Source organism: Canis aureus, chromosome 25, assembly GCF_053574225.1.
Source record: "Canis aureus isolate CA01 chromosome 25, VMU_Caureus_v.1.0, whole genome shotgun sequence".
Classification (NCBI taxonomy): domain Eukaryota; kingdom Metazoa; phylum Chordata; class Mammalia; order Carnivora; family Canidae; genus Canis; species Canis aureus.
Genome location: NC_135635.1, coordinates 1,726,534 through 1,740,865, shown reverse-complemented (window position 1 = coordinate 1,740,865; position 14,332 = coordinate 1,726,534). Strand labels below are relative to the sequence as shown.

General features: G+C 64.0%; 1 protein-coding gene across 3 annotated transcripts in view; it reads right to left on the bottom strand.

The window, feature by feature from the left end:
• Positions 1–14,332, bottom strand: part of MAP3K12 (mitogen-activated protein kinase kinase kinase 12) — a 15,978-nt gene extending 1,646 nt beyond the window's left edge. Inside the window, exons 1-13 of one of the 3 annotated variants that reach the window (XM_077869820.1) lie at positions 13,798–14,332; positions 5,101–5,582; positions 4,426–4,609; positions 4,064–4,255; positions 3,646–3,804; positions 3,346–3,504; positions 2,647–2,755; positions 2,342–2,451; positions 2,096–2,212; positions 1,840–1,977; positions 1,044–1,668; positions 784–854; positions 419–692 (exon numbers count right to left, since the gene is read on the bottom strand). In XM_077869820.1, coding sequence (XP_077725946.1) covers positions 419–692; positions 784–854; positions 1,044–1,668; positions 1,840–1,977; positions 2,096–2,212; positions 2,342–2,451; positions 2,647–2,755; positions 3,346–3,504; positions 3,646–3,804; positions 4,064–4,255; positions 4,426–4,609; positions 5,101–5,545 — 2,583 coding nt within the window. In that variant the 5' untranslated portion in view covers positions 5,546–5,582; positions 13,798–14,332. Of the gene's footprint in view, positions 1–418; positions 693–783; positions 855–1,043; positions 1,669–1,839; positions 1,978–2,095; positions 2,213–2,341; positions 2,452–2,646; positions 2,756–3,345; positions 3,505–3,645; positions 3,805–4,063; positions 4,256–4,425; positions 4,610–5,100; positions 5,583–8,135; positions 8,277–13,123; positions 13,319–13,797 lie in introns of those variants that run through there. The other 2 variants (XM_077869818.1, XM_077869819.1) reach the window with 2 other exon arrangements.

The following is a 14,332-nucleotide window of genomic DNA, read 5'->3' as shown; positions in this document are numbered from 1 at the left end:
GTGAGGTGCTGCTCAGCTGCTCTCGGTGTTACAAATAGATTCCTTCAGGACCCTTCCTTCACTAAGCTCTTTGTAATAGCCAGCCGCTCACTGATTTCACCGTCTTCGGGTTTCAGTTGTTGAGGCCTTTAAATGCCAAGGCCCCAGATTCCCGGCTTCAGGATGCCTCCTGGCTGTGGTTTACAGCTACCACACGAGCACCTCTACTGACCTACTAACCGTGCTGTGCGCTCTGTACTATGGGCCTCTCGGAGTCTACCGTGTGGACGTTTGCTCTCTGATGGGAGGGCTAACTGGGCTCAGACACTGAGTGACTTGGAGGCTAAATACCGCTATTTTTGGCCTCTTCATCTCCACCCAGTAGGTCTCAAATAACTAAGCATCTGCTCCTTAATACCTAGCTGTTTCTGTGACTCACCTGCTCCCCTCTGGGTAGGTCCTGGGGGGGGATGGGTAGGGAGCTGGGTTCGGGGCCAGGAACCACTTCCGATGCAGGGGGGTCCAGTGGGATTTCTGAGCCCTGGGAACACATGTCGTCAGACCGCTCATCTGGCCGCTCATCGGTGTTGGTACTGCCGACTTCAGGTGTGCCACTGGGGGAAGGCTCACTGGCTGTGCCCTCCTCCCCATCAGATGGATTCTCTGAGCTGAAGGTGGACCGCGATTGGCGCATGTTCAGGCCTTGAGGCCACCTGCATGGTGGAGAGGCAGGGGCTACAGTTGGCACACGTTGTAGCCCCAAAAGCGAAAGAGTCCTTACCTCCTGTACTGTGCGTCTCTCACCTCTGGCTTGATGTCAGCTCTACTTCACTGTCCACCTCTCCTTCCTCTTCCTCTGATGAAATGCCACGTTTCTGCAGGAGACAGGAGTGGATTGTCATAAGTGGGAATAGGTCAGCGAAGACCCAAGAGAAGGGAACGTAGTCCTAAGGGTTAAGGAGGGACTGGCTTAAGATGAAAACCTAATGAGGGAGGTGAGCTATGGACTCAGCCCCAGGGAGAACAAGGAAAGGGGAAGAGCTTAGGAACTACCTGTACTTTACCTGGCTTCGGGTGACAGCAGCCCTGTACAGCAGTGCAGCTGGAGTCAAGTGCTGGGACCCAGCCCGGCTTCCTCCCCGTCCCGCCGTCCCTTCCCTTCCAGTTCCCAGGAGCCCCACAACGTCACCAGGCCCTACTGGGGGAGGTGGCTCCCCTTTGGCTCCCCCAGGTGAGTCTGGGCTGGTGGAGCCAGGTGCTGAGCCCTCACTTGGCGGGGTGTCTCCCCGGGCTGGAGGTGGTGAGCCAGGATCCCCAGCTCCCCCTGTGGCCCCGCGGCCCCGGGCTCCCAGTGCTGCTGACAGCAGATCCGGGGAAGATGAAGACATCTTGCGTAGCAGGAGGTCGTGGTGGAGCCCGCGCAGGGCTGGAGGGCAAGCCTCCCAGGCTGAGGGTCCCCCTCCTAGCCCCCCCGGGCTTCCTGGTCCCCCGGGTTCATGGGGTGGCAAAGCCGCGCGAAGCCCAGGCAGGTCTCCGCAGCTGCCCTTGGCGCTGGCCTTCCGGTGCCGAGTCTTGCCACGACGACTCCGTCCTGGTGAGGGGGGGCCCTTAGGACACCCAGGAAGCCCCACCCCACTCAGGGCAGCATCAAGTTTAGGTAGCAAAGATTCGGTCTTGAGGATATCTGGCCTGGTAGGGGAGGGAGAGCACAAGTCCGAGATTAACAGGTCCCAACCTGGGGTAGGCCAGAGGACGTCCCGCCCACCTGCAGACGGCCTCGTGGGCGTCCTGGACCCCTGCCCTGCTTCAGCGCGCCCCTTGCCGTTCTGAACCCTCAGCACTCGCGAGCTCTGGCCCCACCTTTTACTGTGCGGTGACAGTTTCTGTGGGACATTCCTCTTCTTGATGAGCTTCTCCATTGTGTTGCCATGCAGGAGGCTTCGGGAAGGGTGTGGCTTCAGCAGACCCGGGCATCTCCGCTCTAAAGCTTGCTCCCTCCTAAAGACAAGACCCCTCGGTTGGGCGTGTGATCAGAAAGGGGGGCCCAGGCTCAGTAGTCTCTGCGTCACCACGCCACGGACACTGGAGACGGGTGCGTGGGGTGCGCACAGGTTACCTGAGCAGCTCCCGCTCCTTGAGCTCCAGCTGCAGCATGAGGGCATTAAGTTCCATGTACAGGTTGTTGGCTCTCTCCAGCTTCCGTTCGTAGTGCTCCCTGATGTCCAAGGCGTGTCTGAAACGGGCAGAAGGGTCTCAGGTGAGCCAGTGTCACCTGGTGCTGTCTGACCTCTGGGCCAGCCTCTGGGAACCGGTCCACGGGGCCTGCCCCTGCCGGGACCCCCTCCTCAGCCTGGGTGCACACCTGAGCTCCTCCCTCCTCCGCATCACCAGCTCCTCTTCTAGGCGGTGCAGACACGTCCCTTCTGACTTAATTTTTTCAAAGTGCAGCTTTACCTCTTCGCGCCACTCTGCCTGGGGGTGAAGAGATGGCGGGGGGTGAGAGGCCTCCCTTCGCTCAGCAGACCCGTGGGAAGCCCGTGCAGGTGCTGCCCCGCCGCGGGCCGGGAGCAAAGCGGGAGTGGGTCAGGAGGGGTCTCCTGGGAGGGCTAAGCTACCAGCCAGTCCACCCCCCTCGGAGGGCTTCGTCCTTCGCCCGCCCACGCATACCTGGGACTTGAAGTAGGTCTCCTGGGGTGTGGAGAGGACGTCGGCTGAGGCGATGTCCAAGTGCAGCAGGATCTGGCGGAACGATGGGCGGTTTCTTGGTTTGCTGTTCCTGGAGGGCAGGAAGTTTGGGGGAGAAAAGGCATTTGAGGGACGCGTGGAAAGAACTGGAGCAGCCTTCCCCAAGGCGCGGCCTGGAGAACAGAACCCTGGAACGTGCTCTGCAGGCCCAGCGTCCCTGGTCCACTAGCTCTGCTGTCCCCTAGCACGTCCAAGTCCCGCAGGAAGGACACCTGTTCAAGCCTGTTTTCCAAACGTCCTTTTCTGAGTAACTCCGTTCAAAGAAACACACTTTGGGACACGGTTAACCAAGGAGTAAACATCTTCAACCTTCCGTCAGAGTCTGGGTTCCAAACCAGGCTCCAGAGCCCCCTTCCTGTGTGCTAAGGCAGCCGACGTGAGGCGCCAGCCACCATGCCCCGGGAGTGTGCCAGGCCGCCGCAGGGCGCACCTCAGCCGCTCTGGTTGGCAGATAAGGAAACGGCTGCAAGAGGTACACTTGCCCAAGGCTGCAGAGCCTGTCCCAGTCATACAAGGGCGCTCTGTCCCCCGTCCCGGGTCCGGATTCTGGGCCTGGATGCCTGGTGCCATCTCCCCACCAGCAACCCCCCTTTGCCCTCGGCTTTGCCAGGCCGTCCTCACCAACACTGGCGAAGCAGGATTTTGAAGCCGTCGGGGCAGCTGGAGGGCACAGGCAGATGGAGACTGTTGCTTCCCACACCCCAGATGATGGCTGAGGAGTCTACGTCCTTGTAGGGGATCTCGCCAGTCAGCAGTTCCCACAGCACCACACCAAAGGACCTGGAGATCAGAGGGGACATCCCTTGGGAGGGGCTCCCTCCACAGGCTACAGACCCCTCTCACTCGCCCTCAGGCCCCAGAAGCCCCCTCCTTCCCTGGGGTTGGCCAGCTGCCAGTCTCGGTCCTCAACCTGGCCCTCACCAGATGTCGACCTTCTCAGACACAGGCTCGTTGCGGATCACTTCGGGGGCCATCCAGGCCACTGTCCCTGCAAAGGACATCTTGGTGCTCTTGTCACTCAGCTCCTTGGAAGTGCCAAAATCGGAGATCTTCACCACATCGTCGTACGTGATTAGCATGCTGGTAAAGATCGTAGTCAGCTGGGGGCCAGGCCCCTCCACGCCTCATCTGGCTGCCGCGGCTCTAACTTGGTTTGAAGTCATTTGGGATCCCCAGAGGCCGGGGGCTTGCCACAGCCCTCCCGCAACAGGACTGTCCTTTGGGAGGGGGTTTTGAGATGGCCACGGGGACTTAGGACAGGGTCTAGAGGCAGGGAGATGGCTACACCGACAGGTGGGGTCACCTGCGGGAGACCCTCTGCACCTGCCTGCTTACTCACTTGGGGGACTTGAGGTCTCTATGGATGATCTTGTGCAGGTGCAGGTAGTTCATGCCACCGGCAATGCCCATGGACCAGTCGACCAGCAGCGAGGGGGTGACGGGGCGGCCGGCCCGCAGTACCTCATACAGCTGGCCCTGGGCGCAGAACTCCATGAGGATGCAGTAGCAGGGAGCCTGGGTGCACACGCCCCTGGGGACCAAACGGTGGCATGAGGGCCCGGGCCAACCTAGTGAACCCCCATTCCCACCCAGCCCACGTGGGCATCTCCTGTAGGAAAGGGGGGGTTGATTCCTGTTGCCATGCTGGTCCCAGCCCAGAGCATAGCGGCCCTGGCTCCAACCCTTGCCCTAGACCCTTACTTGAAGGTGATGATGTTGGGGTGCTTCAGCTTTCGCAGGTGCTTGATGTCAGTCTCCTTCAGGTCCCGCACCTTCTTTACAGCCACCTCCTCCCCATGGAAGCGCCCCAGGAAGACAGCGCCCTGGGCCCCTGAGCCCACCCACTGCAGGTCCAGGATTTCCTCAAAGGGGACCTCCCAAAGGTCTGTGAACAGGAGGCACAGAGAGCGCCACACTCAGGGCCTCGTGACAGGCAGGAACAGGGCACTGGGTGGGCTGAAAGGACTCTGTGGCCAAGGCTGAAAATTAGCCAAAAGAGGCCAGGAAGAGAGACGCCTGGGTGGCTCAGCGGTTTAGCGCCTGCCTTCAGCCCAGGGCCTGATTCTGGAGTCCCGTGATCGAGTCCCGCATCAGGCTCCCTGCATGGGGCCTGCTTCTCCCTCTCCCTCTGCCTGTGCCTCTGCCTCTCTCTCTTATAAATAAATCTTGGAAAAAAAAAAAAAAAGAGGCCAAAAAGACTAGGTTTGGGGGGTCAGGTAAGGAAGTGGACGGGCACCTACAAAGCAGGGAAGTCAGCGGCTGATGGATGGATAAGGGGCTACGGTGGGGCCCTGGGGAGAGAGGTGGTCATCAGGTGATTAGATGGGGATGTCCGGCAGATCCTGGGGAGAGGACCCCCACAGGGACACGGCCTACCTTCCTGCTGCTGCTTGTGCTCTGTAGAGTAGGCTTTGCCAATCATGGTCCAGACAGGACGCAGGCAGCCGAAGAGCCCTTCCAGGAAGCCACTGCCACTCTGGCACTGCAGCCGTACCTCGTCGGCTCGAACTCTGGATGCTCTACTCTCAGGGGACCCAGTGGCTCCCCCTGGGCCCCCTGCATCCTGCTCGTGGAGCTGAAGGACACTATTGGCAAAAGGCTCAGGGGGCGGCTCTCCACCTGGGGAGGGGCTGGGTCCGCCCCCACCCTGCCCACTGAGCGGCACTACATCTCGAAGTACACACTGGGTAGGCGTCAGGTCCTTCTCCGGGGTGCAGTCGGAAGTGTCTGGGTCGAGCTTGCGCATAGACGCCTCACTTAGGGTGGACACGAAACCCCCGAAGGAAGGGGAGGGCGTGCGGGTCTCATGGAGGCAGGCCATGGCCGCTGGGCCCGGGTGCGGTGGTGAGTGGTGGGCCCTAGGAAACAAGGAAAGGAGGGACGTCAGCCTGGGACGCAGGGACTGGGAACGCTCAGCTTACAGCCAGAAGCAGGACCTGGGCTCACAACAGCCCTGTTGGAAATAACACTTGAGCTTCACTTGCCCTCGGGTACCCATCACTCTCCACGTTTCACCGGGGCCCACGTCAGGAACCTGACACACCGGACTCCTCTCAAGCACCTATTAGTAACACCCTCAGGAAGGCACGGGAACAGCCCCATTCAGGAAGGCACTGGGACAGATCCGAAACCCCTTGTCCCCGTAAGATCACCGGAACTCCGCTCTGGAGCTCACACGTCCAGCACCTGGAGGCCCCCTGTGCACGCACACAGCTCACATCAAGGTCCCTCAGCCTTAAACCTTGCACGCGGAGTCTCAGCCTCAGGTGCACAGTAGTAACACCCCTGGGTCTCCTTTGCACTGAAGCACACACAAGTGACACTTGGGCACTCTGAGATGACATTCCTGGGCCTCCTACATGCTGGCGCCGCACCCGGGGATCCCACTCATGCACTTCCATGTGAGACAGCTGAGGCCTCGCAGGAACACCAAACCCAGGTGAGAGCCACCCTAAGGCCGACTCGGGGCTCTCATCTGGGCCTCCTTCGCCAGGCTCATGGGCACACACCTGGCCCTCGCCAAGGTACGTGAGGCCTGCAAGCCACCAGCTCTGCTGTCCCCCAGCAGGGTCGGGGGGACAAAGCACAATCATCCAGTGGAATGCAGGTGCGGGGTAGCCCACTGCTTCACCCCCCAGCCCTGACATCCGCTCTGCTGCTCCCCCAGGGGTCAGTTACAGAGGCCCTGTCTCCTTTCCTCCTCCTCCACTGCCCCATCCCCAGCTCCCAAAACAAGCACCAGCTTTCCAGACGATGCAGATTTGTAACTAGGTGCTATTTAAAAAAAACATTAAAAGAAATCTGAGGGCAGCCCCAGTGGCGCGGCGGTTTGGCGCCGCCTGCAGCCTGGGGTGTGATCCTGGAGACCTGGGATAGAGTCCCACTTTGGGCTCCCTGCGTGGAGCCTGCTTGTGTCTCTGCCTCTCTCTCTGTGTGTCTATGAATAAATAGATAAAATCTTAAAAAAATAAATAAAAATAAATCTGAATTCTAGGGGTGCTTGGGCGGCTCAGTCGGTTAAATGTCTGACTTCGGCTCAGGTCATGATTCCAGGATCCTGGGACCTACCCCAGGACCTATCCGTGCTCAGCCGGGAGTTGCTGCTTCTCCCTCTCCCTCTTTTCACTCCCACACATGTGCTCTCAAATCTTTAAAAAAAAAAAAAAAAAAAAAAAAAAGGCAGCCCCGGTGGCTCAGCGGGTTAGCACCCCTTCAGCCCAGGGCCTGATCCTGGAGCCCTGGATGGAGTCCCGCGTCGGGCTCCTGCATGGAGCCTGCTTCTCCCTCTGCCTGTGCCTGTGCCTCTCTCCTCTCTGTATTCTCATGAATAAATAAATAAAATATTAAAAAAAAAGAAAAGAAAAGAAACCACCACCACCACCACCACCACCACCACCACCACCACCACCTGGGCGTGCCTAGGCAGCTCCCTCAAGCATCTAACTCTTGATTTCGGCCCAGGGCGGTTAGATGGAGCCTTCGGTCGGGCCCCATCGTTAGTGGAGTTTGCGTCTCTCCCTCTCCCTGTGCCCCTCCTCGTGCGCTGTCTCTGTCTCCCAAAATGTTTAAAAACAGAATCTGAATTCTAGCCTTGTCTCCGCCACATCCAGGCTGTGACCTCGGGCGAACCAGATTTGGGCCTCAACGTCTCCAACTGTGCAAAGGGACGAAGAGCTGCCACTGAGGCACAGCCACGTCTTCAATCTATGCTAAACTTGGGCAGCGCTTGACGCCTGGAGTCCTCGCCCATCTCCCTCCGCATCTAGTCACCGAAGGAATCCCGAGATGCGAGGGTAACGGAGGACGATGCTCTAAGTGTTCCCCGCAGTGGGGTCCTCCCGGATCCCCTGCACCACAACAGGAGAGGGGTGACGGGAATCTACACACACCAAGGGGTCCCGGGATGACGACGCAGACGCGGAGGTCTGGCACCCGGGACCGTCTCAGCTCTTGCAGGAGTTCCCAGGCTCCTCGGGGTCTTCTTGGGGGGTGTGGGGCGGGCCTGCAACCTGCATGCGGAACAAGCGCCCAGCCGGTTCCTCCGTGGGTCTGGCCCACTGGGGCCTCTGAGCCCATGCCCGGCTGCGGAGTCTGCTCCCACCTTCCGGGCTCCGGAGCGCACGCTCCGTCCTCCCCGGCCTCCTCCTCCCCAACCTCGCCCGGCCCGCTCCCCGCTTCCCACCACCCTTTAGGATGGTCCTAAGAACACAGACTGGCCAGCGCCCCGTCTTGTGCTCCGACTGCTGGGAAGCCCCGGTGCCCTGGCGCGCCTCGTCTCGGGCCGGGTCCCCCCTGGCACTCGGGCGACCCCAGGCTGCAGCGGCTCCCGCAGCGGCTCCGCTCTCCCAGGCCGCCCACGTCCGGGCCGGTCCGCAGGCGCACAGGCTCACGACTGCTCGGACGACACTCACCCCCCGGGGACGGGCGCCGGCCGGTCCGCCCGGGGAGTCCGCGCCGGGGGCAGGGCTCCAGCCGCGCCGCGGGCGCTCTCCGCCTGGAAGGCGCTCCTCCGGCCCCATGTCTGCAAAGCTCACTTGGTGCTGGAGGGCCTGCTCCCGGGCCGCCGCCCGAGCTCCCGGGGCCTCGCGCCGCCGTCCGCGGGCCGCCCCCGCACGACGCCCGCCACCGCCCCGGCCTCCGCGGCCGCCGCTCCGCGAGCCGCGCCCTGCACGCATCCCACGGCACGGCCGCCTCCCCGCGGGGGCAGAAGCGCGGCGGGCCGGCGGCGGCGAAGGGGTTACGGCCCCCGCCCCCTTCCCGACCTCCTTCCCGGCCGTCACGTGGCGCGGGGCGCGTGGCTGGAACCGGGCGGCGGGCGGCGGGCGGCGGGGTCCGGGCGGGGACGCGAGGCGACTCGGCGGGGGGGGGAGCGCTGGGCGCTGCGGCGTAACCATGACGACCGGCCCGCGGCGGCGCGTGAAGTCACCGGGCCCAGATTAGCCCGAGTCACGTGGGCGCGCCGGCGGGGGCGGGGTCAGCCCGGGCCCCGCCCCCGAGCGGCGCCGGCGGGAGGGCGGGAGGGCCGCGGGGTCGCTGCTCCGCCGCCTGCGAGCCCCCCCCCCCCGGCCGCCTCAGGCGCACCAGCCGGTCGGCACCGCGCGGCGCGGCGGCTCGGGGCCAGGGGCTGGGAGGAAGCGGCGGCCGGGGGCCGGGGGCCGGGGGCCGGGGAGGGCGCCGGGGGCACCGAGCAGCTGGACGGAGGCGCAGCGGGCGGCAAGGGGCCGGCAGGCGCGGCGCCGCTCTGCGCCCTCGGGTCGCCGCCCGTGGGAGCCGCGCCGGGGCCTCAGGCGGGCGCTCGCGCCGAGGTCCGCGCAGCCGGCCAGGCTCCCTCCGGCGCCCGGGCCCGGGAGGCGGCGGAAGCCGGGTCACGCGTTCGTCCCGCAGGCCCGCAAGTAGCTGAGGGAGGCGAAGGCACCGGGCGGGGCGCCGGCCGGGCCCGCCGCTCCCTGGCCTCGGGGTCGTCGCGGCCAGCAGCCCCCGCCACACGCCCGCCGCGCCCGCGCCCGTCAGCCGCGCACCGTCGGGCCGGCAGGGCCGTGAGGCGAGGGGTGCGCAGCGCCGGCCGGAGGCTCTGCCCAGGGCTAAGCGCGCGGGGAAGGGGCTCCCGGGAGCGCAGCCCGGGCGAGTGGCGCCAGGGGCCCCGCCTGTTCCCCGACGGGCGCGCCCGCCTCAGAGGCCGGAGCTCGCGCCAGGAGCCCCGGACCTGCCCCGCGGCCCTGCTCCACGGCAGCCGCCAGCCCCGGGCCATCTGTGCGCCGCGCGCTCCCGCCGGGCCCTCGCCTCGCCCGGACCTCGGGGGGCCGTCGCCGGGGAGAGGCGGCGTCGGGAAGGAAGGGCCTTGACAGGGAAGGGAAAGCCAAGGTCTGGGGGATGCGAATGCCCGCTCTGCCGCCTTTGAGGGCCCGACAGAGCCTGACGATAAAGGACCTTGACCCCTCGTGACCTTGCCTCCAGGCCCGGGCCACAGGTTCTCCCGGAGCCCTCCTGGGGGGGGGCAGGGTCCTTCCCTGAGGACCTGGGGTACACTGAGATCACCTCCAAAGCCCGGCCCCCGCCTCACAGATCAGGCCCTGGCACCCCGTAGCTGCGCCCCCCCTTCTTCCAGTCAGCTGGGGAGGGTCCTAGACAGGAGACAAGAGCCAACTTTGCATTTGGCGCCATGGGAGCCAGAACCTCGGTCCTGCCCAAGGTGGCGAAGGCCAGGCCTGGGAGCCTCCTCCCGCCCTACCTTGCGGGGTGGGGACGCCTAAGGGGAGGCGGACGGACGACTCGAGCACAGGCCTGGCTCCTGGCTCTGCCCCCCCCCCCCAGGCTGTCCCTGGATTCTGGAGAGGCCATGTCTTCTGTCTGACCTGAAAAAGGGAGCCTCGGTCTCTGACCTTCTACTTCCCTGGGACAAATCTCAACTTCAGGTTCCAGGGAAACCAGGTCACAGTGGCCGTCGGGCGCCAGAGTCCCCAGTCCTTGCTCTCTTGGCTGCCAGGCCCCCAGTCCTTCCACGGCAAACCCTGGCACTCCACGCCCTCGGGCCTTGTCCCGAAGGCCCGCGCTCTGCCCCTGGCCAGCCCCTGGTGCCCTGGTCACCCCCCTGCCCCTTAGGGTGGGAAGGGAAGGGAAGGGAAAGGAGGGTAGGAGCAAGGTATGAAGGGCCACCGGGTGCCTCGGACTCGGGCCCTGGGCGGGGGACCCGGAAGAAGGTCTGCACATTTAAGCAAATAGTTCCTGGGGTGGATGGGCATTTCAAAAAAATCTGGAAGTGCTCGCTTCGGCAGCACATATACTAAAAAAAATCTGGAAGACAAAAAATAATAAATAAAAATATAAAAAGATCTGGAAGGACAGATACTGAAGTGTAACAGTTTCTAGGTAGGTGGAATTGTGGGTGTTTTATTTTCTTCTTGTGGCTTATCTATATTTGTCTAATATTTCAGTAATAACTTTGAATTGCTTTTAAAATTAAAAAATCGATTTCAAATTGAAAATGAGGCAATAAATATCAGTGTCCGTCTGTTCCTGTCACCTAGCTTGGGACCGTGTGCTATGGAGGGAGAGCGGGTGGCCTGGGGATCAGAGACGCTCGGCTGAGGTCCCGTCTGCGCTCCTGACCAGGCAGGCGAGCTAGGGACCAGGAGACTCCTGAACAAACCTTTTTCTCCTCTGAATGGGAACCGCGGTACCCCGGTCACACGGTGGCCCAACGGTCTATAACGGGGTGGTTCTGGGTCAGGTGGGCCTGGGTTCAAGACCTAAACTCTCCCCCAAAAGTGCTTTTTTCACTTTGAACAGATTACTTCTTTAGGTTTCAGTTTCCTCATCCCTAAGACCGAGATGACGAGAACACGCCCCGACTCTTAGCCTGGTTGAAACGCGAGCGACATAATCGCAGTAAAGTTCCTGGCCCAGGACGGGGCACACAGGACCGTCCCCAGAAACACAAGCCATGTTGAAAGTGCCTAGCAAGTGGCAGCGGCGTTTCTTTTATAAATGTGATTCCCTTCCCTTCCTCGCCTTTTCCTCGACGGCAGCAGAGGGCACAGGTGCAAAGGGCGGTGCACACGGCGGGGCAAGGAGAGCAAAGAAGGAGGGAACCGAAGGCCAAGGGCTCTTTGTCCTGGGTGATCCTTAGGCTCCTCTGCCATCGTGTCCCTGCCTCATCACCTTCTCCCGAAACAAGGATGACCCTGATCCCTCTGGGAGCAAATGAAGCCGACGGACCAGTCTCTGTGGCCAACCCCTCATGAAGCCCACCTGTCACCTGCTCGCCTGGCTCCGTAGTAGCCTCCTGCCCCACAAGGGACTCCTAGAAGGCCACGCAGGGGAGAGGGAGGACTGCGTGTGAGAAGCCACGGGGTGAGTCTGGGGTGCTGGGCACTAGGATTCGGGGTCGTCTTCCTAGCAAAACCAGACGACCAGATCATCACCTCCAGGGGAAGGACTGGGGAATGGCGGTTGCTTCTGAGAGGCGTCCTGCACCCTTAGCTGTGAGGACGCACAGGACGTCCAAAGCCAGTCCTCACTTAAACTTCTTGCCTCCTCTGCCCATAACCGGGTTTAATTCGGGGACGGGTCTTTACTTGTGTTTTCATGGAGTTGGGGTATCCCGCCTTCGGTGGCCCCAGCATGGCCTCAGTCCCCGCTGTGAGGGTGGAGGCGTGGCGGGCTCGGGAGGGCAAGCGCCTTTGGCCACCCTGAAGCGTGAGATGGCAGAGAGCAGGCCTTGCGTGCCGCTCCGGGAAACTCTGCTGTCTGGACAGGAAGGCCAGGGAGCCCTTGAGCCCCTTCCTTCCAGGGCCCTCGTGCTCGCCTTCCGCGGTGCTACCCTTGAGCCCACAGCCAGGGCTCCCAGGACTCCCAGAGCCATGGGTCCATCCTGCCAGTCGGAAGGAGGCACTGGCTGCGGCTGAGAGGACTCTGGGTGGGGGAGAGACCTCAGGCGCACTCCTAGGTGGAGGGCCACCCCCTCTCCTCCCCAGAGGGAGCAGGTGTGGAGCTCAAGTCCCTGAAGGTGGGACTCTTCTATGCTAAGGGACACCCCACCGACCCCCTTCCCGGGTCTGTAGAGCCTCTGGCCCCTTCTCTTCCGTCCCCTCCACCGAGGCCACAGTGATCAGGGATCACAACTGTGGGGAACAGATTCTTGCTCATTTTCTAGCCAAGGAGTTTGAGAAATGTGTGGGGCAGAGGCAGGAGGTTCCTGAGAGGCCTGGGCTGGGGAACTGGGTTAGGGGAGTCAGAGGAGCTGGAGAGAAAGAGGGAGAGAACCACAAATGAATGGGGGAGGGGAGGAAGCAACAGCTGGATGGAGAAGGTGAACGGCACAGCTGGAGGGGGCTGGGGGCAGCAGCGGGCAGGGGGAGGCCCTCACCTGGGCATCCTGGAACAGGTGCTCGCAGCCTGTAATCCTCAGGTGCAGCGGGCAGAGCGCGGGAGGGGAGGGGAGGGGAGGGGAGGGGAGGGGGGCGGAGGGGAGGGGGCCGCTGGGCACCTCAGGCCCGGTCCTCCCTTTCCTTCCCGGAGGGGCCCGAACTCTTCCTCCTCCTTCCCTCTCCCCCTCCGGGAGGATGAGTGGGAGGAGAGGAGGATGTTCTCTTGCCCGCTGTCCTTTACGTCGGTGCCCCCGCCGTCCCCCACCCCCACCCCCGCCCCGTACGGTCCTTTCCAGCCCCGGAGGCCCTCGGGCTCCCGGCTGGGCCGCGGCGTCCCTCCGCTCCGTCCCCCCCCTTCCCATCCCCACGGGCGTCGGGTCCAGGTCCCCGCTTCCCCCGCCCCGCGGCCTCAGCATCCCCGCGCCACCCCACCCCACCCCGCCACCTCGGCCTCCCGACCCTCCCTCCGCGCCCGGACCCCGGGGCCCGGACCCCTCCCTGCCCCCCGCCCCCCACCTCGGCCAGGCTCTCACCTCAGGGGCTCCGCGGCCGCAGCACAAAAGGCGGCGCTGCTGCAGCTCGGCTCCGGATGCTGCTCCCGCCTCCTCCTCCTTCTCCTCCTCCTTCTCTCCTCCCCCCGCTGCCCTCGACCGGACCCGGGGCGCCGTCACCGGCGAGGCTCGCGCGGCGTCCGGGGGCACGGCTGTCGGCCCCGGCGTCCTCCCCCCACCCCCCGACCCCTAGCCCCGTCCCCACTCGGCTCGAACTCCCGCTCCTTCCGAGGCCCCCGCCCCTGGCCCCCCGGGACGGACACGCCCTGAGCGGGGGATGCTGCGCTGGAGCCGCCGGCCTCTTAAAGGAGCCCGCCGCTGCCATCCGGCGCGCTCCAGGCCCGGCCCCGGCCCTCCGGGGCCCCGCGCCTCCCCGCAGGCGGGGTCGGGTGGCCGTCGCACCTCGAGCCTTGGCTGGTCCCCGAGGAGCCCCCTGTGGCCGGTCGGACACCCTGCCTGCTACGCCCCGAGACGGAGCCCCTCCGCGCGGGGACCCCGGCCGCCCAGCGCTCTGGCGCGGCTCCCCCTGCCTTGCCGAGCCAGCCAGCCGCCCTGCCCGTCGCCGTCACCACTCCGGCTCTACCCAATTGGAATCCGCCGAGCCTAGTGCCCGAGCTCCTCAGCGCCGTTCCGGGGCTCCCCCGGCTCTCCACTACCTGGCCCAGCCTCGGGACGCTCGTTAGAACCAGGCATTTTCGTGGTGTCTCGCCAAGGTCACGAGATTCTCCTACATCTTTGAACCCGGTGGCCGGGACACCCTAGGGAGGAGGGGCTGCAGCTCTGCCCCCAGTTAGCGGGTTAGCGTTCAGAGGCCGGAGTCCTCTCCTGCTGTCTCTTCGGCCGAGAGACCCCAGACCCACAGCAGCGGGAACGAGACCACGGTGTGCGTGAGTCCTAATGCTGTCGCCCCTACAGCCCGATTCTCAGGCCCCAGAGAGGGTCCCGGGCCACCTACGGAGAGGTTCCCTGGGGACGGCCCAGCAAGGCTTTAGAGAAGACCTGAAACCAGACAGGCTGCGGGCCAGAACTAGGGGCAGGGAATGAAGGGCAACCCGGGAACACGAAGCAGGGGCTGTGAGACGAAGGCCCCGGGGCCGGGAGCGAGGAGGAACTGCGGGCCGCGGGCCGGCCGGCCCCAGCGCGGAGGGGCTCGAGCGCTCTCCTCCCGCGGCCAGGTGAGGCCACCCCCAG